The sequence below is a fragment of the Desmodus rotundus genome, chromosome 10 (assembly GCF_022682495.2).
Source record: "Desmodus rotundus isolate HL8 chromosome 10, HLdesRot8A.1, whole genome shotgun sequence".
NCBI lineage: Eukaryota > Metazoa > Chordata > Mammalia > Chiroptera > Phyllostomidae > Desmodus > Desmodus rotundus.
In genome coordinates this window covers 93,598,586-93,626,321 of record NC_071396.1, presented here as the reverse complement: position 1 = coordinate 93,626,321, position 27,736 = coordinate 93,598,586, and the positions used below count along the sequence as shown (strand labels likewise).

The following is a 27,736-nucleotide window of genomic DNA, read 5'->3' as shown; positions in this document are numbered from 1 at the left end:
AAAATCGTGAAGCTGGGGTATTCTCAAGTACTCTGGGAATATTCCAGCAAGGACTCCACAGCGTATCTCTGTGTGAAATATCTTGGCCTAGGCCTCTGTCCTAACCTTCTGTGTGATCCCACAATAGACAGACTTATCTGTCACTGTATGGCTCCACCCACATAGTAGTGTACAGTGTGTGGGGGTACCATACACTGCTGCGGCAGGCACGTTGGCTGCCTGCCCGAAAGCCATTCATCTTGCTGTGGTTGCAGTATGGCAGAGCTCACCTGCTACAGTGGAGGCTGACAATGCTAGATGCATGTTCTCCCAGACTCCTCTGCAGCTGGGAATGGCGATATGACCCAGTTCTGCCAAAAAGACATAAACGAACATATTTTGGGAGAGCTTCTGGGAAGGATTTTCCTCCCCGATATAAAAAGAGAGACATGAGAGAATGACTCTCTTACAATTCTTGTTGCCCCCTTTTCCCTGATGTGTATCTGTAACCAAGGCAGCTGTTTAGAGACCATGAGGAAATAGGCCTGAGGATGAAAGTGTAGTCTTCTGAGGATGCTGAGAATGATAAGGGGGATGGAAAGAGACTGCATCCTTGATGGCATTGTTGAGAAGCTGTGCCAAACCTGGAAAAGAATCTCCTACTTTTAGGATGGAAACTACTATTGCACAGAGCACCTTTAGACAGGTATTCTGTTACTTATCACCCCAAGCATCCTATTTAGTATGGCTGCCTGGTACTTAATATGTTCTTGTCTTCTATTTCTTAGAAGGAGGAAGTCACTGGAATACTCTTCCTTCAACCTTGTCGCCTGGCTACCTCTTACTCAGCCTCATCGCCACACTACTCCATGTACTCATTTACTTGTTAGTTCACCTTATAAAGTTTTGGTGAGGGAAGAGTCCATGATTGTTTAGTTCACTACCACAACCCCAGTTCCCATTATGTAATAAATAATCATTCAATAAATATTTGCCAATGAATGAGTGAATGGGGGCTATGAAGGAGTAGAATGCTTAGAATGTGGCTATTGCCTAGAGGTGAGAGAATGAGTCAAGGATCTCACACTGTTTTTGGCTTGTATGGTTGGCAGAATACCATATTTTGCCAAGTATAATATGCACTTTTGGCCCAAAATTTTGAGGGAAAAATGAGGATGTGTATTATACATGGGTATAATGATTACATACCATGGGTATAATAATGGGTATAATAATGTATTATGTGCCCAAAAAATGTGGGTGCATTACACATGAGAGCACAATATACACAGCAAAATACAGTAGTTGAAGAAGATGACTTTTTTCCTGAGGGTGTTGAAACTGAAGAAGTACCGTATTTTTTGGACAATAAGATGCACTCCCCCCCCCCCAAATTCGGGGGGGATGGGGGTGCGTATATAGTCTGAATGTAGCTTACATGGCTTGCTAGGGGGAGAGGGGGGGCGGTGGTGGAGCGGGGTCACAGGAGGCAGGAGCAGGGTCGCTGCTGCAGGAAGCTGGTGGCAGCAGGAGTGGGGTGATGCTGCAGGCCCTGGGCTGGGAGGAGGGGGTGTCCCGGTGGTGCGAAGCAAGGGAGGCAGGAGCGGAGTCCCCCCTGCAGCATACTATAGTGCTAGGGTGGAGGGTACAGGCGGTGCAGGCACGTTAGGAGAAGAAGGCCTGCGGTGCCCGTACATGCCTCCATCACGTGATGGGTTGTCCCCCATTAACATTAACATAGGCAAATTCCACTGCAGGGTCACCTGTCAATCTGGCCCTGCAGCTGTTGCAAAACTACAACTCCCATCATGCTTGGACAGGTTGGGATGATGGGAGCTGTAATTTGGCAACAGCTGCAGAGCCACACAGGTTGTGCAAAACTGCTGTCCCCGTACAAGAGTGTTGCACAACCTGTGGCTCTCCAGCAGCAGATCCCATAACAGTGTCAGCAGCAGATTTCCCATAACAGTGCATCATCCACTGATGTTTTCAGCTACAGCGCCCCCATAACTATGAAGGACACAGTGCTGATAGTTCTGTCATTACTGTATTTTTTTGTAGGAAGATACGATAGCGCACCATAGTCTCCTGCTGAATCTACCGTAATTGTGGAAAGATGTCGAAGCAGAAAAGAATTTCTGCTTTAAAGGATGTTATTAAACATTTTACCACATTTTTTGCTTCAAACTTTTGTCCTATTTTCCTCTAAAACCTAGGTGCATCTTATGGTCCGGTACGTCTTATAGTCCAAAAAACACGGTACTTTTGGAATAGTCCCTGCAGACAGCTCAATCCAGGATCTGGACTGAAAATCAAGAAAGAAGGAACTGGCCAGGAAGAACGTGTAGCAGAAGAAGTGAGTCTTCAATGCTCCCTTCTCACTGTGTGGTACTGCCATCTATCTTGTTGCCCAAACCAGAAATCAGGAAGTCATCCTTGATACCTCCTTCTCCCTCACCTCCCATATCAGTCCATCAGTAAGTACTAAGGTTCCACTTCTGTCTCTCACACCCATAAACTTCCCTCCATCCCCTTTGCTACCACTGGAGTCCAAGCCAACCACCTCTCTCCCATGCTATTGCGATGGCCTTCTACTTGGTTTCCCGAACCCACTCCAATGCCCTCTTGCTCACCGTATTCCAGCCACATCAGCCTTCTCTCACTCTTTGAAAGCCAGTCTCCTTCTTGTCTCAAGGCCTTTATCCATGTGGTTTTCTTGCCAAGGACAGTGCTCCATCCATCCTCCACCTGCCCCACTCTGGTCTCTCCTTTAGCTCTCAGCCTAAACATCATATCCTTAGGGATGTTTGACTACCTTTCACTACTCCTTATCCCACTCACACTTTTGTGGCCTCAGGAAATTAACTTTGTTGGAAAACCATGGAGTGATTGGGCTTTTGGTGGCATATAGAGGCAAATAAAACCTTAAAAGACTTATGTATCAAAATTAAATTATTCATTAAATTGAGAAATGTAACTTGAGGATCAGAAACTCTTGAGTATGGACAAGTACATTTTTTCCTTTAGAAGGCAAATCTACACAGGAAGTCAGCTTGCAAGTACGGGAGCACATGACGGGCAATGGCTGCATGATTTAAATGTTTAAATGTGCCAAACCACGATTCCGCAGCACATTCATTCCCACCACAGAAATCTCCCCTGATGCCTGTTCCTGGGCGCCCACCCCAGTGCTGAAGACCCCCTGCCAATGCTTGCTTCCAGTTCCTAAGCTTCAGTGGTTAATTTGCTACCCCATCAAACTTAAGTTTGCTTTAGATTTGTCAACATCTACTTGGTTAATACTTAATAGGGCTAAGGTCAGACCTGGGAGCTGTCTTTTCTTTTAGATGACTTGGCACATATCTGGCTCTGATGTATTCTATGCATTTATGTTAAATTTTAAGAACTGTGAAGGTAGACTCTTATAGGACTTATATTCACTTCTTTAAAAGTCTCTTATTTTTTTTTAGATTCCTTCAGGATCTACATAGCTGGTTGTTTGAGCAAACAGAACTGCGTAGCATGGAAGCTACAACCCTGCTAATGGTCTGTGGGGTTGCCAATGCAGGCTCAAGGACATTGAACTCGAAAGAACAGAACCTTTTGGAAGGTGGTTGTTAGATAAGGGGGAAGGCTGAGAACAGTTGTATGTGTAAAACCTTGCTGCTGCTCAACAACTACAAAAACATTCTTGCACAGTTGTCGGTAAGAAGCCCCTTGGAAAACCCTCTTCTGTGGAACTTCTATCTATTTCAATGTATTCCATGCTCATCAGGTGTCCCGGGAAGCAAGCCAATCTGCACCTGGAACGCCTGCAGGTGAGACCTACAATGTCTGGAGCCTTTAGTAGGAGAGCCTCAAAACCTTTTCTCTATTTTCTACCTCAGACCAAAGGGGACATTTGATGACCAGATCACTCTTATACCGAGAGGCAGGGGAGGTTTGTTTTGACTGAGGGCCCTGCAACGGGCCAACCTACTGCGGCCCCGTTTTGTATCCTGTTTGGGCTGTTCTTGAAACTTGGAATACATTTCCATTCTTCCCATGCTTTCTTTGAAGTATGCTACCCATGGATTTGAGAAGGAGAAGTGGAGGAGAAGTGCTCGGGTGGCAGAGACAAGCACAGGCCGCATGGCTTGGGCTAGAGAGCTGGCCCCCGAGGCATGCAGTGGCGCAGCGTCAGCCCTGATGGGGCCCAGGCCTGTCTGGGAATGCGTGGCAGCTGGCTCTCATCACGCTCATCTCTAGCGGTGGCAGCATGCCCTGAGCATCTGCACCTGTCCTCAGTGGCCCGTTCCCATCCCTGAGTGCACAGAGCAAGGGTAGTTGAGAGGACACCCCAGCGGATGGGCCCATAAATATGAAATCGAGCAGGTTTTGCTCAGATACAACTCTGATGCTACTACCAAGTACAAGTAAGAAACAGGATTCTAGTCACTTGAGATGTAAGCAATACATCTTACATACTTACACATGTGATTGTTAACACATACAGCTATAGAGGGCCCGTTTGACTTTTAAACAGAACTTACACAAAAAGCTGTGAGTATGATTTATTTGTATTCTTACATAGAAATTTGTTATATAAACAACAGGAAAAAATACAAGTGCTCCTTAAGAAAACTCATAAAATACTTAATTTTAGGCTAATGCTTAGTAACAAAAATAGCTTGGGAAAACCAATGCCATTTAAATTAGACAATGTACAAGGCTTTAAAATGTTCTTATTTACAAGTCTGTGTGAGCACACAGGGAGAGGGTGTGTAATTAGCCACTGGGTAGGGCTCCATTCTGAAGATGGACTTGGAGGCATGTAAGAGGCCTCCGGGTGGCTCATCCCCCGGCAGGCTCTTTACTCCTGGTCAGTCTTGTTTACGCTTGCCTTTCCTGCCCCCTCCCCCAAGTCTTACTTCACAAATTCCCTAACCAGAGCGATTTCAGTTCAAACACTGAAACTTTAATTTTCCCACAGGAATATATGTGACTGTTGCCAAGTCGTGGTTTCAAAGGCTTTGGTCACAGGGTTTTAATGGGAACCAAGTTTGTTTGTTTTCCTGAGAGAAGGAAGAAGTGACCTTCTCCCTAAACTACTGGTAAGTTTACTTCCCTTTTCATGTTTATTGATTCAGCAAACTGCATATTTTGCACTGAGCACTGCAAACCCAAAGAGGAAAAAACCTTTAAGATCCCACAGGTTCCCTTCTTGCATGTTCCGAAATACTGGGTTGATACAAACTGAAGGGGACCTTCTCACAAGAAAAAGATGATAAACTCTACCTAAAAAATCCTTTGCAATCTCCAAGAAAAGTAACAATTTTGACTGACAAAAGCCCTTTCTCCCTACTGCCGCTCTGTCAGCTTGAAAACACCCAAGCTTAGCTGCTGCAGGTGCCACACCGCCGAGGCTGTCCTGTGGGGAGCTGGGAGCGGCTCAGCCATCAGCTGCAACAAGGCCTCCTGCACGCAGCCAGAACTGGCGCTTGCTTTGATTTTCACAAGCCAGGCTGCTTATCTGAGAATTCTGGGTTGGCTTCGATTTTGTGACCATGAATTCCATTCCCTTAAGGCTTAGTTGGTTTACAGAGCTTAATTTTTAATACTGTTAACATTATCTAGCCAGCTGAACATCAAACATATCAATAAATATCAATAATTAGCTCCCGTCTCACTTCCTCTTTCTGCTGGAGCCTTTTGGCTTTATAAATATATTCCAGTCTCAGTGCCTACACCCCATAAGGGTTTAAAATTCCGTAGGAAGAGCACGTGGGTGTGTCTCTCACTTGTTTAGGGGATGTTCCTGAAGTCTAAAAGAAAACTACAAACTGAGCATTGAGAACAGATCGCTGGTGGGTTAGTGGGAAAGCAGTTACTAGTGGGAAACAATGGTTTGCTGGGGCCTGGGAGGCCGACTAGGCACTTAGTCAGAAATGATGTGTGACCACAGCTGGGGGTGAAGGTTGAGCTCACAGAGGGCTTTCGACCATCCTTTTCTTGGCTTGTAGGTAGAAGATGCGGTTTTCTTCAGGATAAGTGACTTTACTGAGGGGAATCTTGTAGATGTTGGGGTTTTTTGTGTTCAGCAAGAGGAACAGCAGTGTGGCCAAGCAGAAGGGCCAGGTACAACATGATACTCCAACCTGGTGAGAGAGAGACAAGCCACGTGCTTTTTGAGATCCTGTCAGAAAGCTAATCCTCCCAAAGCTTCCCCGTTACTCTGTTCTCGGCCTGCCCAGGGGGACAAACCACTGCTCTGGGCTCTGCTTCTGCTCCAGAGACTGAGTCTGAGATCTCAGGGCATTTAGCAGCGGGGATGTCATCCTCCATTCTTTAAGGTGGTCAGTTATATTTCTATCTTGTATCTCTTCCCTTCCTCTCATGCATTCAGGTTTCTGACACCAGACGTGTGAAGATGCTACTTGGTGCACAGAGGTGACATTTAGCAAACCACCTGTGGCTCCTGACCACTCGTCACACCCACAGGCCTTCTTTGACTCGTTCAGCCCCCAGCGACCTCTCTCCCCTGATTTTCACTCAAACTAGGTCTTGGACTCCACTTGCCTTACTGCTTTTCACTCTGTCTCCCAAACAGGCTCTAAGCAATGTGAGGGTAAGTCTTTCTTCTGTGCAAACACATGATCATGCAGTTCTGCACATGCACCATGCACTTGATGAGGTCTGGCTCCCTGCAAGGACCCCAGGGGTGTGATGGTGCCCGAACCTGACTGCACATCAGAATCGATTCTCTGGGGACAGGGTTAAAAAACACAGGTGCCCAAGTACCTATCAGAAATGCCAAGGCACAGGGCCTAAGGACCTGCATTTTTGAAAATCTCCCTAGCTCACCAGCTGTGCAGGTTGTCCACTCTGGTCCCCAATGGACTGATGTCTGTGACCCTTTGTTGGGATGCAGGGGGCCCCACAATGCTCTAATGCACTGCCTGTCATGCCTGTAATGGGCTTTGACTTTGCACCAGAAAGATACTGTGTCTCCAGAGAACTCTCCCAGATAAACACTCTGTGAGAGGACCAGACACTGTCTCGACCCATTGGCAGCCATGACCACATCCACATGGATGGAGCTATCAGAAACTGGCTCTGCATCACCTGCATGGTGGGTGAAGAAGAGAGAAAGTCCAGGGCCCTGGGAGGTGGGGGATCCTGGAACAAGTCATATGAGGTTCCTCCTAATATGAGGGGAAAAGGTCAAAGGGCTGGATAGTGCTGAGAAAGGGTGGCAGGGTACACTTAATGGGCAATGATTTTGCTTATTAATTAATTCAGCCAGGATATGGGTCTAAACAAGTCCTATTGATGACTGACTGGGGATTTTAAAAAGACAAAGGGTATGTAAATTATTGGCTTGATTAATAAAAACTGGGCCCTGGCTGGTGTGGCTCAGTGGGTTGAGCACCAGCCTGTGAACCAAAGGGTCACCAGTTCGATTCTCAGTCAGGGCACATGCCTGGGTTGCGGGCCAGGTCCCCAGTAGGGTGTACATGAGAGGCAAACACACACTGCTGTTTCTCTCCCTCTCTTTCTGCCTCCCTTCCCCTCTCTCTAAAAATTGGTAAAATCTTTAAAAAAATGGCTTTTGGTCAATTATCTTTTTCTTCACTTTCCTGCTTTCTCAACTACTATATAGTTCTAGCTTTGTGTTTAATTAAAAAATACTCTAAAGTTAACTTCCTGATACTCAGAGTTAGAGTGCAAATTTGATAAAATGTTATACAACCTAAGTTTCACTTCTTTCAAGCAGGTAATCTGATATTCTTAACAAGCTTGGTGATTGTCATTTGGACTAAAATGGACTGTGATGCTGGGAGGTGAGTGAGGACAAGACAGGTGCAAGAAAAGGGGAAGTGGTGGCTGTCACAGTCATGGATCCTGCCAGGGACACCACCTGTGTGGACTTCAGGAGGGTTTCCTCACCACTGAAAACTGACCAATCATGCTGAAGACAAAGCACAGTTAAAGCAAACTCACCACGGTCATCAGGTGGGACATGCTGCCTCTGAGGTAGGCAGTGAACAGGGCTGCAAAAACAGAAGACAGAACAATGCTTGGTGGGGTTCATTTCATCACGGAAAGACTGCCTTCTGGTATAAATGACCTGGAATGTAAATATTCCCGTGTTGCCAGCTGGCCCGGTACCCTGGTTACATGCGTGAGTTCAGAGTCAGCAGCTTTGGGTTCGAATCCAGACTCTACCACTGAGGTGCTTGGTGGCCTCCCTGAGCCTCCATTTCCTCACATGCTGGTGGGAAAGACTCGTCTTTGCAGACAGTCTGGACTTCAAATCCCAGCTCTGCCACTTTGTTTCTTGTACAAGAAATCACTGAACTTCTCAGAAGCTAGCTGCATCGTCTGTAAAAAGGCAACTTGGAGACATGCTTTACGAGGAGGTGGTGAGTCCCAAATGAAATAATGTGTTCCCACAACAACAGCTGTCTACTCGTCCCCGTCACCATGCGACTGAGATGCTGCTGTGAGCGGGAGGGTGCAACAGACCGTGTTGAAAGGGTTTTCTCTCCTGTTGATACCTACTGCATTTCTAAGGCAGAGTCTTGGTGTTCCAGTCTCATGCTGCTATACTGTTGCAAAGTGATCTCCAGTTCCAGGTCACCTTTCTCTCCACAGTGAGAGTGCCAGACTATCTAACAGCAGCTGCCCATCAGTTAAGCCTTGCTCAAGGGGACTGGGAAAGCCGTCGTCAGAAGTGAAAGTCCGCACAGGACGGTTTGTGGGTGACGCCCTGACAGCTCTGGATAGCGTAGGGAAAGAAAGGGCCCTTGAGCGCTGATGGCAACACTGGGTTCTGCTCTTCACAGACAATGTCCCTCCCAGCAGAGTCCTACTGTGACACCTCGGCCATGCAAGAGATACAAAATGTGTTTACAGTTTGCACTGATAAATCACGGAATTGAAGAATTCCCTGGCCCTACAGCTTCTGGGTTAGAGGTAGGGAAGGCGGCATTGCCAGGCCCATCGGAGTCTGCCAAGCCTTCTTTCCTGATCCAGCCACACAGAGGAGCCCTCTGTGATCCACGCCTGCTGTTTATTTACCTTGGCCGACAGGGCTGGTTTTTGTCTGACAGTATCCAGGTGATGTGGGCAAGCTGAATCTTGCTGTGGCATTTGACATGTGATATTGACTTTCCAAGAGGGGCGGGAGATCTGTCTCAAAACTCGATGTCTAAAATGAAAAGCACTGATAGTACCCAGTGTGGATGAAACGGACACTCTCACACACTGTTGGTGGCAGGGGAAATTAATACGGCCTCTGTGGGGTGAATTTTGGCATCTGTTAAAACCCAAAGTGGCAGAGCTGGAATGTTGGCACCAGGACGGGGGCCCTTAACTGCCCCTAACCATTACACTAAACTAGGAAAGACCATCTGATCTACGGAAAGGAAGGTAGGTGTGGTAGGCAGAGTAAAGGTCCCCAGAGATGCCTACCTCCTAATCCCCAGAACTTGTGAGTATGTTGCCTTACATGGGAAAAGGGACTTAGCAGTGGCAACTACATTAGAAATCTTGAGATGGGGAGATCATCCTGGGTCATTCAAGTGGACCAAATACATCATAGGGTCCTTATAAGAGGGAGGCAAAAAATTCTATCCTCTTTATAAGAGGGAGTAGCAGTCTGCTTTATGCTCTTCCGTATTGATTGAATTTTTGTTTTGTGTTCTATCAGCCAGGTGCTACTTCTATAATAAAGTAATGAAGGTATTCTTGCTTTGGGGAAATACATCTGGTGACAGCTTTGGCTTCATCCCTGTCCATAGCCTGTCAAGATCTCATCAACAGCTCTTGTGACCGAAACAGTTTCTGCTTGATCTTCAAGAATGAGGCTCTGGCCATGGCCCGGACCACCCTTCCACCACTGAGAATGTCTCCTCTCAGTTTTTAGGACTTATGGAAGAGCCAGCTACTCTAGGAGGAGCTTCGTGATGATTCTGAACTGTAGTGTCCCCCCAAGTATCTTGGACTGTAGAGTCTCCTTGTTATAGTATAAACATCTGATGGTCTCCTGTGGGCTCCCCCTCTCACTCACCTGGCCTCGGCCCTTAGCTACACCTCTTTGTGTGCAGGGACCACCAGGGATCTCAGTCCCTAACTCTCACTAGCACTGAGTATTTAATATGCATTTGCTGCTGCTGCCAACACAGAAAAATAAAGGTATGCACTCCAAACAAGGGTCTGAAACCTCTAGCTAATCTCAGAATGAAGATTCTAACCCAGCTGAGCTCGGGTGGCCATATAATCTCTTGCAGCCTTCTCTTTTGCCCTAAGCTTATGAACCAATATGGGAGAACGAGCAAAAAGTTTTGGCAAGGCTATTAGGGGAAATAGCTGTGTAATTACAAAGAAATTGGGAAAATGACATACAAGTGGCCACCTGAGTTTTGTTATCCTTGCCACAGCACCAGGAAATGAAAATTAACTGAGGCCTTTGAAATCCTTGGTCTCATCCCACCCTCTGCCCAATACAGGAATCTGTTTTAAATCCTGCCTGACGTGAGGTCCACCACTTTAATAAGGACTTAAGACACCTTGGATTGACTAATCTGGTGTTAAATTGACTCTAGACAAATATTTCTATCATATCTGAAGAAATTTCTGCACAGTCCACTATCTCTCTGCCCCTCTGTCCCCCAGGGAGGGTCATTCCCTTCAGTCTAGCACAGTATCTCAAATCCTTTTACCAGGATTGAATAAACAATGTGTGGCTCCAGGAAACTAAGCATCCCTTACAGTGGTCTGGGAAGTCCTTAGCTTTTCAAATCCAAACCACTTGATGTCTGTTTTCACCTGAGGCCTGGAGGCTACTAAAGGGAAGCAGAGAAGTCTTCAGGTTGTTAGCAAATGTGGATTCTGGGTTTGCATTGACCCACACCTGATTGGATGTCCTTTGGCCTAAGTGTCCCAGCAATAAAGTGAGAAAGATGGAGTGGAGCTCTCCATAACCCCTTCTAGCTTGGACTAGCTGAGTCTGGCTAGAAAACAGGGGTCAAAAAGGGTTAATATAGCAGTTCACAAGATGTGGTCCCCCCCTCCCAGCAATGCCCCACCTCACACTCCTGGTTAGAAATGCAAACTCCTCTGCCCTGGCTGGTGTAGCTCATTGGATTGAGTGCCTGCTGGCTTGTGAACAAAAGGGTCACCGATTTGATTCCCAGTCAGGGCACATGCCTGGGTTTCAGGCCAGGTTCCCAGTAGGGAGTGAGAGAGAGGCAACCACACATTGATGTTTCTCTCCTCTTTCTCTCTCCCTTCCCCTCTCTCTAAAAATAAATAAACAAAATATTTGAAAAAAACAAAGAAATTCTAACTCTTTCCTCCATCCACCTCTAACAACGAATTCGGGTCTAAGGGTGGGCCCAGCAGTCTGCATTTTAACACACCTTCCAGGTAATTCTGATGTACCCTCAAGCTTGAGAAGGGCTGGATTGATGTGATTCTCAAAGGGCCTGAGCATAAAATTCTACCTGATTCACCAGGGGACACGGTGCTGTATTTAGCTTATTTCCTTTTAGTTTCTTGGGTCATATGATTAGTGTGAAGAACACAGGACAAGTTGAGTTTCTATCCTCCAACATACACATATTGTAAAATGGGTAGTAGAACTCAACAGGCTCTCCTGCCTCAATAACCACTGAGCTAGGCAGAGTCAACCTGAACACTCCCAGGGAGGGGGTGTCACTTGCCCTGGTCACACACACTTAGACAGCAGGGGTCCCAACTGGAACCCCAGCCCTAGTTTCTCATGCAGTCCTTTTCTACTGTTTGCCCTGGATTTTGATCCCCAAGTCACGAGCAACCCTCCACCCAGATGCACGAGATACTCACCACAGGCAAGAGCCAGGAGGTGGGTTTGCCAGGTGAGAGCCATGAACATTCCTCCAATCGCAATGCAGGCCAGAGAGCTGTTGTAACCCCAGAGTCCAAAGTAGATGTCATTAAATGGAGCCGAAAGACTGAGTGCTGTTGGATAAGACAGGAGGAGTCAGAGTTGCAGATGGAGGAAAGGCAGGATGCTTTGGAAGGGGTCTGGGGCAGTGGAAGGAAGTAGCCACTCCTATTGGTCCTTTGGAAGCAGAGACCTCTAGAATGGTCTGGAAGATAGGAGATGCCTGAAACAACGCATGGGGCGCAGGAGGTGCTCGCAGTGCCCGCTTACCTGCTGCTACACCCACCAGCGATCCCACTGCAGCATGTAGGCACATGAGCGGGGAGGACAGCAGGATGGCGCCCAGGAAAATGAGCCCTGTCCACAGACTGTCACAACCATATATCTGGCCAACACCCACAGGCAAGGATTTCAATAGCTGCAAAAATAATTTAGGAAATAAAGTCGTTAAGACAACTGGACAGAAACCCACAGGACACCCACAAGCACATACAAGTAATTTTAGATTTAGCATATCTCATCTTTTGAGATCAGTGTTATTAATTTTAAAAATGCTCTCTCTTTACAGAAAAATCTCTGTCATTTTTCTGCCTTATCCACAGAGGTACACCAGCCCCTCCCTGGTGCAACAGAGCCCGCCTTCTCAAAACTCCCCCTTCACTCCCTGGCTCCCCTGTTTGCTCTGACGCTTGAACTTGGTAACAGCTAGAGATCGACCCACAGCCTTTTGGTGGATGGGACATTGCTCCAACCAACTGGGCTACCTGGCCAGGCACAAGTGATAATTCTTTCTAACAACACTTCTGGTAGGGCCAAGATAGGCACAATTAGACATGTTAGTTCCCTTATGACCAAGGCCATTTACTGAAAGATGCCCTCTGCCCTGGCTGGGGGACTGGGTTGGAGCATCGCCCCATACATCAAAAGGTTGCGGATTCGATTCCTGGTCAGGGCACGTACCTAGAGGTTGTGGGTATGATCCCTGATCAGGGTATGTATGGGAGGCAACTGATGGATGTCTCTCTTTCTCCATCCCTCTCTTTCTAAAATCAATAGAAATATCCTCAGGTGAGGATTGAAAAAAAAAAAAAAAGAGATGCCTTCCCTGGGTCATATGTAAGCCTTTTGTTAAGGACCTTCATGGGGCAGTGATTCTGACACTGGGAGTCCCAGTTTTGGCACTAGGGAAGTGTCCTCTACCTTCATGCATTTGTCTGGATGTAATGCTGGCTTCCAAATGCTGGTTTGGTCCTTGCTCAGTGCTCAGAACCATATGCTTTGAGTTTGATTCCACCCTAAGATGGACCCTAAATTCTTCCAGCCCATTCTGGATTTTCATGTCTACACAAGATCATTTCCTATTTCTTTTAGATGCGAGAACTTGACACAGGCATATCCAGCAGAACTATCCCTCAGGTAGCCAGGGAGGTGGGGGTTTGGGCGAGATGGGAAATAAGTGTGCTGATGCTGAGGTGGAAGTTCAGAGGAAGGGGAAGGACAAGACCCCTACTTCCCTAGATCAGCACTGTCCAACAGAACTTTCCATGACCTTGGAATATTCTACATCTTTGTTGTCTAATAGATATGGCTATTGAGCACCTGAAATGTGGCTAGTGAGGCTAAGGAACAAAATTGTAAGTTTTAATTTTAATTAATTTTACATTTAAATTAAAATAGTCACATGGGGCTCACAGCTACTGTATTGGACAATGCAATTTGAGATTGATCAATAAATACTATTTTATAATGTCATTTTTCATGAGGAGTTATAATAAAGTTTTGATTTTCCTTCTGAGTTATTTCCAAAAGCTCCCATTCATTTTCTGGGCCAGAAGCTAAAGAAAAGACTGCTTGAGCCTCTCACATATTTTGCTCAGCACAGAGGACAGAGAAAGCTGTTTCACAACCTGATAGTGGGAAAGCTGGTCTTTTGCCCACGAGAAAAGCTAAGGTTTCATTGGTTTTCTTCTGATTTCAAGTGCACTCTTGTTTTTAATAATCAGGAAACTTTAGGGAGACTTATTAAATAAACACCAATAGGAAGAGCTGGAACTTGATTTGGGTTAGCCGGGTATTTAAAAATGGTGTTCTCTCTATGCACATCTGTAAAGAGATACATAGTATACAGCCTATGATAGTGTTTCTCAGACTCTGGCCCACATTACAAGTATTTGGGGAGCTTGTTAATGCAGGTTTCCAGGCCCCACCTCCAGAGATTATGGTTAAGGGACTCTGAGATGGTGCTTATGCTGGTATTTAAGAAACAATGATTCTGATTCCTACTGAAGCTTGAAGACCCTGAACTATTGTACTTATTCTGTGAGACTGACCATAAGAAAAGCAGAACAGAGAGGTTCTGTGGTGGATATAACACTAAGCAGCCAGTTTTTTTGATTTGGAGGAGGCAGGTTACGGAGGACTTAGCCCCAGGCTGGAGGTCCCTCGGCATCAACAGCTGGCCCCCATCACATCTGCCCAAACAAGGACCAAGTTTGCAATAGAGCGTCTGGTTTCTAATGGAGCTAATACTCTGGAATTGGCACTACAGACCTTAGGTACAGAGGGGAAAAGTGAGCTTTGACCCAACAGTCACTTAAAAAAAGTCCCTTAGAGCCCAGAGCTTTGGAAAAGAACAAACACGTTGGCTGGTAAAATGAGGGCAGCAAGGCACCCCTGGAGGCGAGTCTCTAAAAGGCGCTGATGCCCATGAACGACTAACCAGGAGGACACTGGATGTCTTCCGGAGGTGGGGGGGAAGGTGGAGAAATAGTGTATCTTACCTGCAGGGCATTGAGTTCAGACCAGGTGACATTGGGAACTGAGGTTTCAGGTATGATCAAGGTGGTTGGGAAGAATGGATTGTAATGTCCCGTGGCTGAAAGGTACAGGGTTATCGCCATGTTGAAGGGCAGGGTGAAGACAGGAAGTTCCCATTTGGTGAACACAGAGTTCAACCCACTTGAGAAAAGGGGACTAAAAACAACAACAGAACAGAATGGAAGAATATGCGTGTGACCACCATGTTGACAAACCGAATCTCTATACTATGGAAGGCCTTTGTTTCATTGTAAAATATGTCCCTAAAGTGCTGGATTGGAAAAATTTTCACAGAAACAAACAAACAAGCAAACAAACAAAATTCAAACACACTAGGGATAAATCCTATCATAGACTAATTCTTACTTGCAGTCAAAAAATCAACTCAGTTTATTTGGCTTTTGAAAAGTTACACCTGGGGTTGCTTACAGTGAGCTATAAATCTAGGTTTCAAAAATATTTTTCTAGTATTTAAGGCATATGAGATAAAATACTTACACCGTTAAAGCCACCCCTCCCCACCAGAGGCAACTGCAGTCTCGAACTTGTCTGCCATCTGCACAAGTCTTTAGTGTATGTCTTCTTGAAAAAGATAAACAATTCTCTAGGGGATAATTTCAGGTGATGTGGGCTGGATGAAGAAGGTCCTAAACTCAGGGGGCAGAGTTTTAAGTCCTTGAGTAGTTGATGAGCTGTGTGACCTTGGGCAAGGCACTGCTCCTCAGCTTTCTCGTCTGTAAACTGGAGGATTGGATTTGTTGGTCTCTGGGACCCTTTTGCCCACTCACTTGTTGACTTAATCAAAGGGCCATCACTTTAAGATCAGAACTCCAGATTTCATGGGTTGTGGGACGCTGTGTGGTAAGCATTCCTGGGCAATGACTCCTGCCCTTGAACCTGTTCTTCCTAGTGGGCCGGAAGTTACCTTCTCAGCAGGTTGGCTCTGCTGGCAGATTCTCCCCGACACCTGCAGGTGCAGCCAGAGGGGGTGGCTCTCCTGCAAACACTGTCTAAGGTGGGCTTTACTTGTCATTTGTGTGGATATTAGTGTTTTATATTGTAAACATGGTACAGTAAGAGGGAAATGTTTGTTTCTGAAAAAGGATTTATTATCAACATAGAAACTAGTTTGAAGAATTCAGGTTTTTTTTTTTTTTTAAAAAAAAGGAATTCAGTAAAGAAATCTATTCTCACTCTGCCATGATGCTTACATCACTTCCAGTAAGAATTTTTTTTAAGGGGAGTTCATAGAGGCACAGAGGTTCTTAAAGTGGGGTCCCTGGATTGGCTGTATCAGCAGTGTCCAGGCTCTTGTTAGAAATGCAAATTCTCAGGCTCCATCCAAGATGACCTGAATCGGAAAGTCTGGGGAGGGGAGTGGCAGTCTGTTTCAACCAGCCCAGCAGGTGATTCTGATAGAGTGCCGGTGTGAGGACCACTGACTCAGTGAAAGGTTCTCAACTTTGGTTGTACTTTAGGACCCTCTGGGGGTCTTTAAAACTCCCAACGCCCAGACCCTGGCCAGTATGGCTCAGTTGGTTGGAGCATTGTCCTGTACACCGAAAGTTTGTGGGTTCGATTCCTGGTCAGGGCACATACCTAGGTTGTGAGTTCAATCCCTGGGTGGGGAGCCTATGAGAAGCAACCAACTAATTTTCTCATCGCTGTTTCTTTTTCTCCCCCTTCCCCTCTTTCTAAAAAAGTAATGAAAAATGTCCTTGGGTGAATATTTGAAAAAAATACAAATCTCCCAAGGCCCAGGCAACAATCCCAACCAAGACCAATTACATCAGAATCTTGGGGAGAGTGGGGAGGTGGTATGAAGGGCCAGGTGCATCAGTGTATTTTAGTTTCCTTTTTCCAATAGACATAAACCAAATCTAAATTTAAAAACATTTCTCACTCTCCCTCCTGGGTGCACGCTCGTGCTGTTCCCCTTCCTCTTCCCCTTCCCCCAGGCACATTACCATCGCCTTCCTCTCCCCCAAGCTCCAAAGGCCCTTCTGTTGCTGCTGTAACTTGTTTCCTGAGCCCCTTCCTTCTACTGCTCAGTCTTCTACCTCTTTCTTAAGAGACTTTCTAAGTAAACAAGTCTCCTATAGTTTGAAAAAAGTAAAAACAAAACATGATTTCTCTTCAAGCTGTATTCTGTACATAACACGAAGTTTACCAGCTAACCACTTTACAGTGTGCAGTTCAGCAGCACTGGGCACGTTCTCACCGTTGTACAGCCATCACCACCACCCCTTCTCAGAACATTGTTCATCCTGCAAGACTGAAACCCTGGACCCACTGGGAAGTAACTGCCCGTCTCTCCTACCCTCGACTACAGATTCTTCCAAAAAAGCATTTGGAAGACCAGGTACAACTTACCAGGTCATGGATAAAGCACATACAGGGAATAAGAGCCACCAGAAATAGTCTCCCTTGTCTGAAAAGACAGCCATGAGCACTCCCACGAGGGTGGCATTGTAGCCATGCAGTCCTGCTGCAATTGCTGACCTGTGGGCAAGAGACACAGCATGGGCATTTCCTGGGTGGACGTTGGCTGGACTTGCATATTAATGACACTTGTAAATTCCAGATCAAATTCACGTTAGAAAATGAGATATTTAGAAATGCATTTCAAAGTCTATAGAAGCCAAATACTAATAAAAACATGGAAAAATAAAATATATGTAGAAAAAATACGGATGTGCCCACAGAGCAGCCCCCTGCAGAGGCATCGCCGCTGAAGAGAGAATTCCAGCATGTAGGGGAGAAAGAGAAACCAGCAAGGCAACCCGTCGTTTCCTTTTGGCCTTTCCTTAGGGAAGTTATTATTTCTTTTAAATCATTAAGAGCCTCTGACTTGAATAAAGCTTTTAGATGAAATTGTTTTGGAAGTTTGATTTTCTTGGTGAGAGATGTAAGATTCTTGAAATGTAAATTCACTTTCACAGTGTCTTTGATCTTATAAACATCAACCTTCCAACTGAGCATACATTTCATCTTCCTGTGCTTCCATTTTGTTGTCTCTAAATATACATCTCCAAGTTATTGCAAAGAAAAACAATGACTTCCCTTTTAATTGGCAAAGCACTCCATCTAATTTGGTGCATATGTAGCACCTAATTCTTTTTTGAGTCCCTTTTTGCTTCTCCGCATTTAACCTCACCTCCTCCCCATCTCCCCCATTGGAAACCATATTGTATTTCCTTACTATCATTACCTATTATGGGAAAGGTTGTGCAGATGCCTGTCGTGACATAGTCTGGCCCCTGTAGCTGCCTCTGGTGATAGCAGCTGCTTCTCGTGATAGTTCCTGGCTGGGGAGCTATCCCTGGAGAGAGTGGCTGCCTCTCCTGATAATGTCTTCCTTTTCCCATAGTGGCTGCCTCTGCCAATAGCAGCTGCCTCTCTCCATAGTAGCTGCTGGTCGCGATAATGTCCTGCTGTTGCGATAGAAGCTAACTTTGGCGATAGTAGGTGCCTGTTGCGATAGTGGCTGCCTCTTGCGACAGTAGAGGCCTGTTGTGGTAGTGGCCGCCTGTTGTGATGGTGTCTTCCTCTCTCGATAGTGACCACCTGTCGTGGTGGTGCCCTCTCACAACCGTGGTTGCCTTTCGCAATCGTGGCGGCTTCTCGTGGTTGTAGCTGCCTGTCGAGATAGTGTCTCTGTCTCCTGAGAGTGGCTGCGTGTGGTGATAGCATCTTCCTCTCACGATAGCGATCGCCTCTCATGATAGTGAATGCCTCTTGTGGAAGTAACTGCCTTTCAACATAGTATCTGCCTGTCGTGATGGAGACTACTTCTTGCGACAGTAGCTGCCTGTCTCGATAGTGCCCTCCTGTTGTGATAGAGACAACCTCTCGTGACAGTAGCTGCCTGTCGCGGGTACCAGCTGCCTCTCATGATTCTGGCTGTCTGTCGCGATACTGGCTGCCTCTTGCAATGGTGGCCACCTCTTGCAATAGTGAATGCCTCTGGACATACTGGCCGACTGTCGCAATACTGGTCTCCTCTCCTGACAGTGTCTTCCTCTTGTGGTACTGGCTGCCTCTCACAATAGTGGCTGCCTGTCGTGATTCTGGCCACCTGTTGTGATATTGGCCACCTCTTGCAATGATGGTCACCTCTTGCAATAGCGAATGCCTCTTGTGATATTGGCTGACTCTTGCAATACTGGCTGCCCCTCCCGAAAGTGTCTTCCTCTGGTGACACTGGCTGCCTGTCATGATAGTGGCTGTGTCTTGTGATAGTGGTTGCTTCTCGAGATAGCATCTTTCTATTGTGGCAGTGGCCTCCTGTCGCCATAGTGTTTGTCTGCCGCGACAGTGCCCGCCTCTTGTGGTAGTGGTTGCCTCTTGTGATACTGGCTGCCTGTCGTGATAATGGCTGCCTCTCCTGGCAGTTGCTGTTTCTTGTGACAGTTCCTGTCCAGGTAGCTGCCTCTTGTGATAGCGGCTGCCTCTCGCGAGAGTACCCGGCAGGGAAGTTGCCTTTCATGATAGTAGCTGCCTGTTGCGGTATCGCCCAGCCAGGAAGTTGCCTCTGGTGGTAGTAGCTGCCTGTTGTGATACTGCCCAGCTGGGTAGCTGCCTGTTGCAGTAGTAGCTGCCTGTTGCAATATAACTCAGCCAGGGAGCTGCCTGTCGTGATATTGTTCGGCCCAGTAGTTGCCTGTTGTGTTACTGTCCTGTAGATGAAAAAGGGGCCACATGCTAAAACTGCCAAGCTCAGGGGAGGCCTGCATGGCGGCCTTACAGACACAGGGACCCAAAGTAACCACATAGGATGGTCTGCAATGAAAACTTTCTCATTAAAAGTGAGTTACGATGTAGTCATGTCCTAGGCCGGTATCATCCTGGACAAAGGCCAATCTTCACCTTATCTGAGCCTATTGTCTTTTTGCATCTAGGATAATATACCCTTGGAATGTCAGGGTAATTTCCCTTTTCCCGACCTCTCAGGGCACAAACACTGCACAAAGCAGAGACCACAAATCCCTTGTTGTTATTACCATGTTAATTGTTAACTGTTAACTACTACTCTGTACCCACCTAGTAGAAGTATGTGTCTATTCATCTTACTTTTTATCCAGTCCCAGAGGTTTACCCAATTTGCTTTCTCCCGTCTTCCTGATCTATCACCAAAGGATTTCATGTAACCCCCTTACGTCTTCCCCTTTGATTCTGATGTATAGAAAAAGTGGTAAAACTGCCATTTTTTGAAGATTTTCTCAGTCCCTTGAGATTTTGCTTCCCAGCAATTGTTAGTTTGGTACACACACACACACACACAAAACCTCATAAAAATTCTTATAGGTTTACATGTTTCTTATGTTGAGAGTTCGGCCCCATAGCTGGGTTCTAATAGGATGTATATTTAGTTGAATTTATTGGGTGACATCAGTTAATAAAATTATACAGATTGTAGGTGTACAAGTCTATAACACATCATCTGTATATTATACTGTATGCTTACCAGCCCGAGTCACCTCTCTTTCTATCACCACTTATCCCCACTTTACCCTCTCCTGCCTCTCCCCACCCTCCTCTCCCTCTGGTGATGAACATAGTGTTGTCTGGCTGTGAGGGTTTTTTTTTCTCTTAATTCCTTCACCTTTCTCACCTAGCTCCCATCCCCCCTCCCCTCTGACAGCTAAGAATCTTTCTATTTTGTTTGTTAGTTTATTCTCTTCATTAGACTCCATATATAAGCAAAATCATGTGGTACCTGTCCCCCTCTGGCTGACCCACCCCACACAGCTCAATACTCTCCAGGTCCATTCATGCCTCTGCAAAAGGCAAGGTTTCCTTCCCTTCCACAGCCGAGCAGCATTCGATTGTGTAAATGCACCACAGCTTTTTTTTATCTACCTATCTACTGATGGGCACTTGCTAACCTCACTTCTAAAAGCTGTCTTATGGGTAAAGTTTCTACTCCTGGTCAAAATGGTTCCCATGTCATAACTGGGAAGTAGAAGCTGTTGGCAACATCTGGCAACATCTGGCACCATGAAGGGCCCAGCATTCAAGGTCAAATAGGGCCACAGGTGTGATCAGAAAGGGAGTGGGTAAGGACAAATGCTGGGCCTGATGGAGAGTTGATGCAGCCAGTGGTAGAGGATGGCGTGAGAACGCCTTCTTGGCTTATTTTTAAGTGGAACAGGAGGCACCAGCGCATCAGCAAGAGATAATGTCACTCTGAGTGAGAGCATTAGAGGAAGGACTCCCTGTTCAAAAGTCCTTTGTCTGCCTTTAATAATCCTGCAGGCCATGTGGGAGGTGATGCAATTTGTGTTGGTTTGACTCAGGAAGTGACAATGCCCTTCAGAAATTGAGACTAAACGTGATGACAATGGAGAGCATTATGCAAAGATTTATACTCTCAACAACTGGCTTTCCGAATTAATGCTTGAGTTTGGTCAACAGATTTAACGGCAATGTCTACAAGGTGTGGAACACCATGGTTAAAGCAACAAGAAGATGTGCTTTCACTTAAAACAGAGGATTGCTGTTTCAGTGAGTTCCTTTTAGGACCAAGGAAAAGAAAAGACTTTTATAAACTAGCATGTGTGAATATGGCTGATCTTCTAAAATACACCTGTTTTAAAAAAATGCCTCAGCTTTCACTGGAGCAAAGCAATGAAGGAACATTTGATATGGCACAGTCCTGAACAACACCTCCAACGTGGAAAAACCATTTCTCGGAACACACCGGAACAGGATTTAACCTAAGATGCCAATCACCCTCTACAGAGAACAAATGAGGCTCCTTTGACCTCATGCAAAAGTGGAACATTTGCTGACTCTCTCCCCAAGCATCTCAGACAATTCACAGTAAGAGTTCCAAGAGCTTAGCTGTGTAATGACAATCCACTGGGGATTACGCATTGACCTTGAACACCTGGAAGATCAGCATCCTCCTGGAAGGAACTGGTTAGTCAGCAGCGTTCTGTACACCAGGTGGGAGTCTGCTCATCACTCCTTCTTTTAACATTTCAATCACATTGATTTCAGTAGTTTTACCGTAAAATGAGACTAAGCCTGCTCATCAAAGAAGGGTTTCCACGTATTAATATATTTTCAAATTGGACAATTTCCTTATATTTATTACTTTTTAAAACACCATAAAGCATTTTGGCCACTTGACAGATCTATTTAGAAAGTAGACGCTATCTCTAGCCTAGCGCGGAGTTCAGAAGATGTTCTAGCACTACTCAAGTCAGAGCTTGCTCACTTGGAATGTGTGGTTACTCATCTCTCTAAAAGCTGAGCAGAATGGATTTCCTGAACAAATCATGGAATCAAGGTATAAAGGGGATTATTAAGCCAATAAGAGTTTTCATGAACCCATGCATGTTTGCCCCCCCCAAAAATGCTGATGATAAATAATCGATCAATTATCAAAGAGGATCCCTTTAGAATTTCTCCTGGGATGTGCTTGTAGCCTGTTCTGGTTACCATGTACAGCTGCGAGAATTTGGCGTTGTTCAGACTGGCTACTTATTCAGGTACCGTGAATAAATGATACCCTGACCTTTCAGTAAAAGCAAATAGAGGGAGTTCTGTGGAATAAAGGTTGTTTCTCCTTGGGAGGGTGGGGCTTTATTAAGGCTTCCCAGAGTCACTGGTTGGCTCCTGTGTCCTCAGCAGTGAGAGAAACAGCTTGGAGGGGTGCGCCTACCTGTCCTGACTGAGCACCAGCGCTGTCAGGGTGGAGACCACCGTTCCCACGAAGCCAGTGAGAGCCCACCAGGGGTTCTGGACCAGGAGTCCCACCAGAATCAGGATCCCACTGATGGGGTTGCTGACGAACACCACTTGGGATAGGCCCCGAAGAACCCAGTCGAAGAACTGGAGCACCAGGGGTTTGTCTGGAAAAGATGAGATGGGCAGAGCTAAGAAAGCAGCTGGGCATCCCTTCCCAAGTTTAGGGCCCTCTTGAGCAGAATCATCAAAATCCCCTCTGATGAAGGCAAGCCTTATTTCTGATATTCTTTGAACACTTTCCCCTTTAGTGGCACCAAGATCCCTAAAAGCATCCAGTTTCTTTATGCTCAACCCACACTGCCCCTACTAGAATGTCAGCCCCAGAAAGCATCAAATGCACTCACTTACCATCCTTAGAGATACAGACTTTGAAGCCAAAGGAATAAATCAATAAAGCAAGATTTCAGCTGTTAAGTGCTGACACTATAAAGTGGGGCCAGTTGCCTTCCTCTGATATGAGCAGGACCCTGGGCCTGACCACTATCTCCATAAAAAAAAGTTTGAAGAGGCTTGCATGTTTGGAGATAAAAAGTCAAAACATGGAGAGGAAAGAGATAGAAAGTAGGTGAATATAACTAAAAATATGAGTAGAAGAACTGAAATGGGGTGCAAAGCAAAAGAACCCCTGTATAGAGCATATTCCCCAGCAGTTAAGATAACTTTTCGTAACAATGGCAAGCTGAATCCTAACTAATAGGTATGCTACCGCCCTGGGGGAAAAGGTGTGTATGTGACTTTCAGAATGCATTCTGCCTTGTGACAGAGCCAGGGAGGTGGTTCCCTGGTCACTGAGTTACACTTGCCCTGACTAAAGGCGGCAGCTAAGAGAATGTAAACCATATGGGAAAGTGACAAATGTAGCTCACGGTGGGAGGGGCTGGAGAGGTCACGCAGGAAGCTCTGAGGCAGGATTTAAACTCAGGGTGGGCAGAGAGAAGAGGCCGTCCTGCCATGTGGGCTGAGAGAGTAGGTGGAAATGTGCTTGTCTGCAGTGAAGAGGGCAGTCCTACGAGAGATTCAGCCATGCTGTCGGAAGTGAGATAGGAGCCATGTGGGTGGAGTGAGTGTAGAGGAGAAAGAGCCCTAATGTAGCAGCGAGGCAGTCTGTAGTCAGGACCCGGCCTGGGGTCGTAGGGAAGAGAACAGCATGCTGCTGCTCTGATCGGCCCACTCTGGCTGACTCAGAGGCCATCAAGGACCCGCCTTGCAAGATACTGACCTGCTGCCTTGCAGACCTGGACTCTGTCTGGACTCTTGGGACTTGTGCCTTTCCTGGACTCCACCATGACCCAGTGCAACATGGCACATGCTTTCCTGGGCTATTACATGGAGGCTGAGGACAATGTACCCCAGATCCTGAAGGAGAGAGCTGCTGCGGGACTGTTTGCACAGCTGGCTTAAGCACAAATAAGGATATGGGGAACTATTGGGCTTGGCTTTGGCTTTTAGCCTTTTGGGGAGCAAGGGAATTGCTAGGTCTCAGGGAAGAACAGGGCTCCGAGCCTAAGTGTTCTCAGCGGGATCTGGTAAATAAAAACTTGTTTCTCTCAACACTGATTGTTGGGTCATGCACCAAGGCATCATGTCAATGGGCCCTTGTTTGCTCGGTTACAGAAGCATCAATCAATTTCTCCCAAAGCCACTTTTCATATCTCTCCCAGGCATAGAAGCATAAATACCTTTAAGCCAGTTGGCAAATTCTTTCATGTCACCGGTGACATAGCTAAGTGCCTTGGGAAAGCACCTTCTCCCTCGACATGGTGACATCTGGTTTTCGCCGCGGTCCACTTTAACTATAGCGGGGCTCTCCTCCATGGATCTCTTCCCCTGGCCCCTTGAGGAAAGAAGAGAGCTCATAAATACCCTGACACAGAATACTCCAGACTGTCCAGCATCGGGCCTGGGCACAGTAGGCACAGAGGGTGAGTTTAAAGGCACTTTGTCTAGACCATGACACCCCATGATACTAAGAAAGCACCATTTTCCTCTTGAAATATCATCATGGACATTATTGTCCGAACCCCAGTTACATCCTGCTTTTGTCATTACTGTCTTTGATGCTGCAAGGAGAAGGTTCTGGTTTTTATTTTCATAAGGTGCAGTTTCTAATTCAGCAAACATTTATTGAGCACCTATATCCTGCCTCAAAGATCTCACTCAGCCTAGTGGAAAAGGCTGAAAACAGTTATTTTCAACAGAATGAGTCACATGATACATAGAAAGAGCTAATATCACACGTTAAGCTGCTCGCTGTCAAAGGAGCCAGTTATTAGATCACAAAGTGGCGCCGACTAATGCAGACCAATGAGCTACTGTCTACGACTAACACTCTTTTAAAATTAAAATTTAATTTTATGAAAAGAAGCTTTCATTTTTACAAATTTGAAGGGAAGAAAAACTTAAAAAAGTTTGGTCTTGTCAGCACAGCCTAAGAAACCCCTTCACACATGTTCTCCAAATTCAAAGATTACTTGGGTATGTGCTCACATCAGGTAACTGCCTCAGATAATCATTATTTTTGGAATTAGTTATTTAAATGTTTTAAAACAGGCAAGAATATCATTACACAGAGGTACAGAATGTGAGTAAGGTGGAATTGGACCAAGTGGTTGAAAATCCAAGAGTTGAAATCTAAGAATTGTACAATATAAGGATGTACAGGGCCTTCATTATAGTAAATGTGCTTCAGGAAAATACTAACGGCATAACTGTGACTTGTGTTCACTGTGAGATTCTTCTCACGATTAGTGTGTAACAGGGAAGCCCCAATATAGAACTGTTTCACGATGTTGATGGTGGACACAAAAGAATACCAGTGATGTAGTCCCAGAGGTGGGCAAAGGGAGAAGACAATGGCAAAACCACCTTGAGCGTGCAAGAGAAGTCCGGAGCCCAACCAGGTAAGTGTGAAGTAGGTGAACACCAACACCATCAGCCCCCAAAAGGCACAACTGGAATGCTGAAGCCACAGGCACAGAAGACGCGACCGTGGAAATAACAAAGCCCGTGTGGATAAACCCACTCACCTTCTACCCATGGCCAGGCTGTGAGTAAGGGGTTCGTTCTCATGGCTTTTTCTGGCCTCATCATTGTTTACCATAGCCAACAAATAGCTCCTAACAGACAGAAAAGTGATGCCTTTTTTCCCCCCTTCAAACCTGACTCTGGCTTTGTCTTCTCTTAGGCCTGGTAGGGAAATCAATGGAGGTAACTGATTTTTTTACTAAGCAACAGTTGTACTTTAATTGTATTATTCCACTGCCCAATTGACCATCCTGCTTTCAAACAATGGTGAACCACTAATCATTACACAAAGTAGAAGGTATTTATGGAACACATTCTAGATGCAGCTCATGTTGGCGTGGCAAAATGGTGTTCGATTCATGCATGTGTGAGACTTCCAATGAACCTTTGCACTAGGAAACTCTTAAATTGAAGACTGCTGGAGGTGAGGATCCAAAACTAAGTCTCTGTGGAGGTCACTGCCCCCACAGTTAAACATGCAAAACTGAATTACTAAGCAATTGTGAAAAGCTGGTTTTTATTTTATAATCTAAGTGATGGCTATCAGTTATTTTCAGATATTTCCCTCTTTAAATGGCATTAGTGAGGATACTGGTTGGGCAGCCCCTTCCTCAGCTACGGTGACTTGTCTTTAACAGCTATGCCAACTTATCGGAGGCAGCAGGCTCCCACCAGGCAACCACCAAAAGCTCTGCTACAACAGCCTTGAGTTTCTCTGGGTAAGCAGGTCGGGATCTACAGAGGCAGCACGGAATGAAAACACTGAAGGGGCATTTTCCATCAGGTACAGGAACAATTAGGTATATATGGGTCATTCCAGGGCAAACACATTCATGTTCTCAAAATTTCCAGCCCATACGTATTTATTTTAGAGGGTTTAAATTCACCATGGCCTCGGAGATTTTCAAGATATAGATAGGAAACCTGATACTACAACTGGCTGGCTGTGACTGGGAACCTGAACGGGCTGAGTTCCCTGTGAAGCCACCTGAAGCTAAATAAAGATGGACTTTTTGTCTGAATCCACAGCCCACCATAAAGGAGGCTAACTGCCTTCTTTAAGGAAGGAGCCACATGTTGGGCTGGGTGGTGGGGCTTCCATGTCTTAGACAGAGGGGTCTCCTCCTGCTGGTGATTTGAAAGCCCTTGGGAACAATTTATTCTGAACTACAAAAAGCTTCTGGATGCCCTGCAAACCCTGACCCCCGGAGCTCCAGAGCTCCGGCATTTGTACTGGTTATGAGAAATAGTAACTTAAAGTCTGTATAGTTAGTTCATCCTAAAATTTTATCACACTAGACTTTGTACATTCCTTTCGGGCACTTTAAGAATCCACACATCGTATTTGGAAAGACAGTGGAAGGCAGTAGGGTAGGGACCACCTAATGATGCACAAGCTTCTCATATCCGACTAAGTAGGCCATTAAATTCAACTAAAAAGGCAGGACACGAAAATGAAAAGAAAAAACCCTAATAAAATAGAAGCACGATAAGGTAAAAAAACAAAAACAAACAAAAAAGCCCAACAAAGCCCAGACTACTTCTCCCTTGCTTTTCTGCGGGTATCAAAATGCTGCAGCTCCACTGCCCAGCATCTGAACCATGAGAAGCACCGTGTGAGTTGCTGGATCAAGGCCCCGTGCATCCATCTGTCCGCCCAGCACACAGCTCAGCAGTGCAGGAGGTCCCCACTTCCCAGGCTCTGCTCAGGAAAGAACACAGGAGCGCAGGTGCTGAGGTTCCCAGAGACAGAGGCTGCATGAAGGAAGCATACCTGTTCTGGCTGCCCGCGAGCCAGGGCCAGCTTTAGCCGGGGGAAGCCTCCGCACGTTGCTTCACCGGCTTTATTTCCAAAAGGGACCCTCCAAAGAGGAACAGGAGGGGCGTCATCAGCGCCGCCAGTCAAAGCCTGTCCATTCATCCTCCTTTCTCTCCACACTCTCCATACATGACAAAGGGCAAAAAATACATGAATCAGCAGGACGCGCGCCCTGGCTCTGAGGAGCAGGTGAACTGTAAGGTGGAGGGAGGCCGGAGAGCTCGGGGGTGGGGGGTGGGGGGTCCTGAGGAGAGGGGGTGTCTCCATCAGCCAAGAGCTCCAGCAGCAAAGAGACAATGAGCTGACTACAGGCATTGAATGTTCGTTTTGCTTTGTTTAGAACACAACACAACAAAACAAAAATGGTAGCAAACCATTCTGCATCGAGACCAACGCACAGATCTTGTGCCGCGTTTTTCCACTACCGA

The 27,736-nt window shown here is 46.1% G+C and overlaps 1 protein-coding gene across 1 annotated transcript; it reads right to left on the bottom strand.

The window, feature by feature from the left end:
* Nucleotides 1-4,518: 4,518 nt before the first annotated feature.
* LOC112322951 (urea transporter 1) lies at nt 4,519-27,425 on the bottom strand. The gene is given in 10 exon segments (XM_045187907.2): nt 4,519-6,116; nt 7,963-8,012; nt 11,830-11,964; nt 12,161-12,308; nt 14,671-14,863; nt 17,081-17,209; nt 22,380-22,569; nt 24,145-24,281; nt 24,283-24,299; nt 27,264-27,425. Coding segments are annotated over 10 exon segments (1,320 nt in total). The 5' UTR covers nt 27,411-27,425; the 3' UTR covers nt 4,519-5,942.
* Between the last annotated feature and the right edge of the window lie 311 nt (nt 27,426-27,736).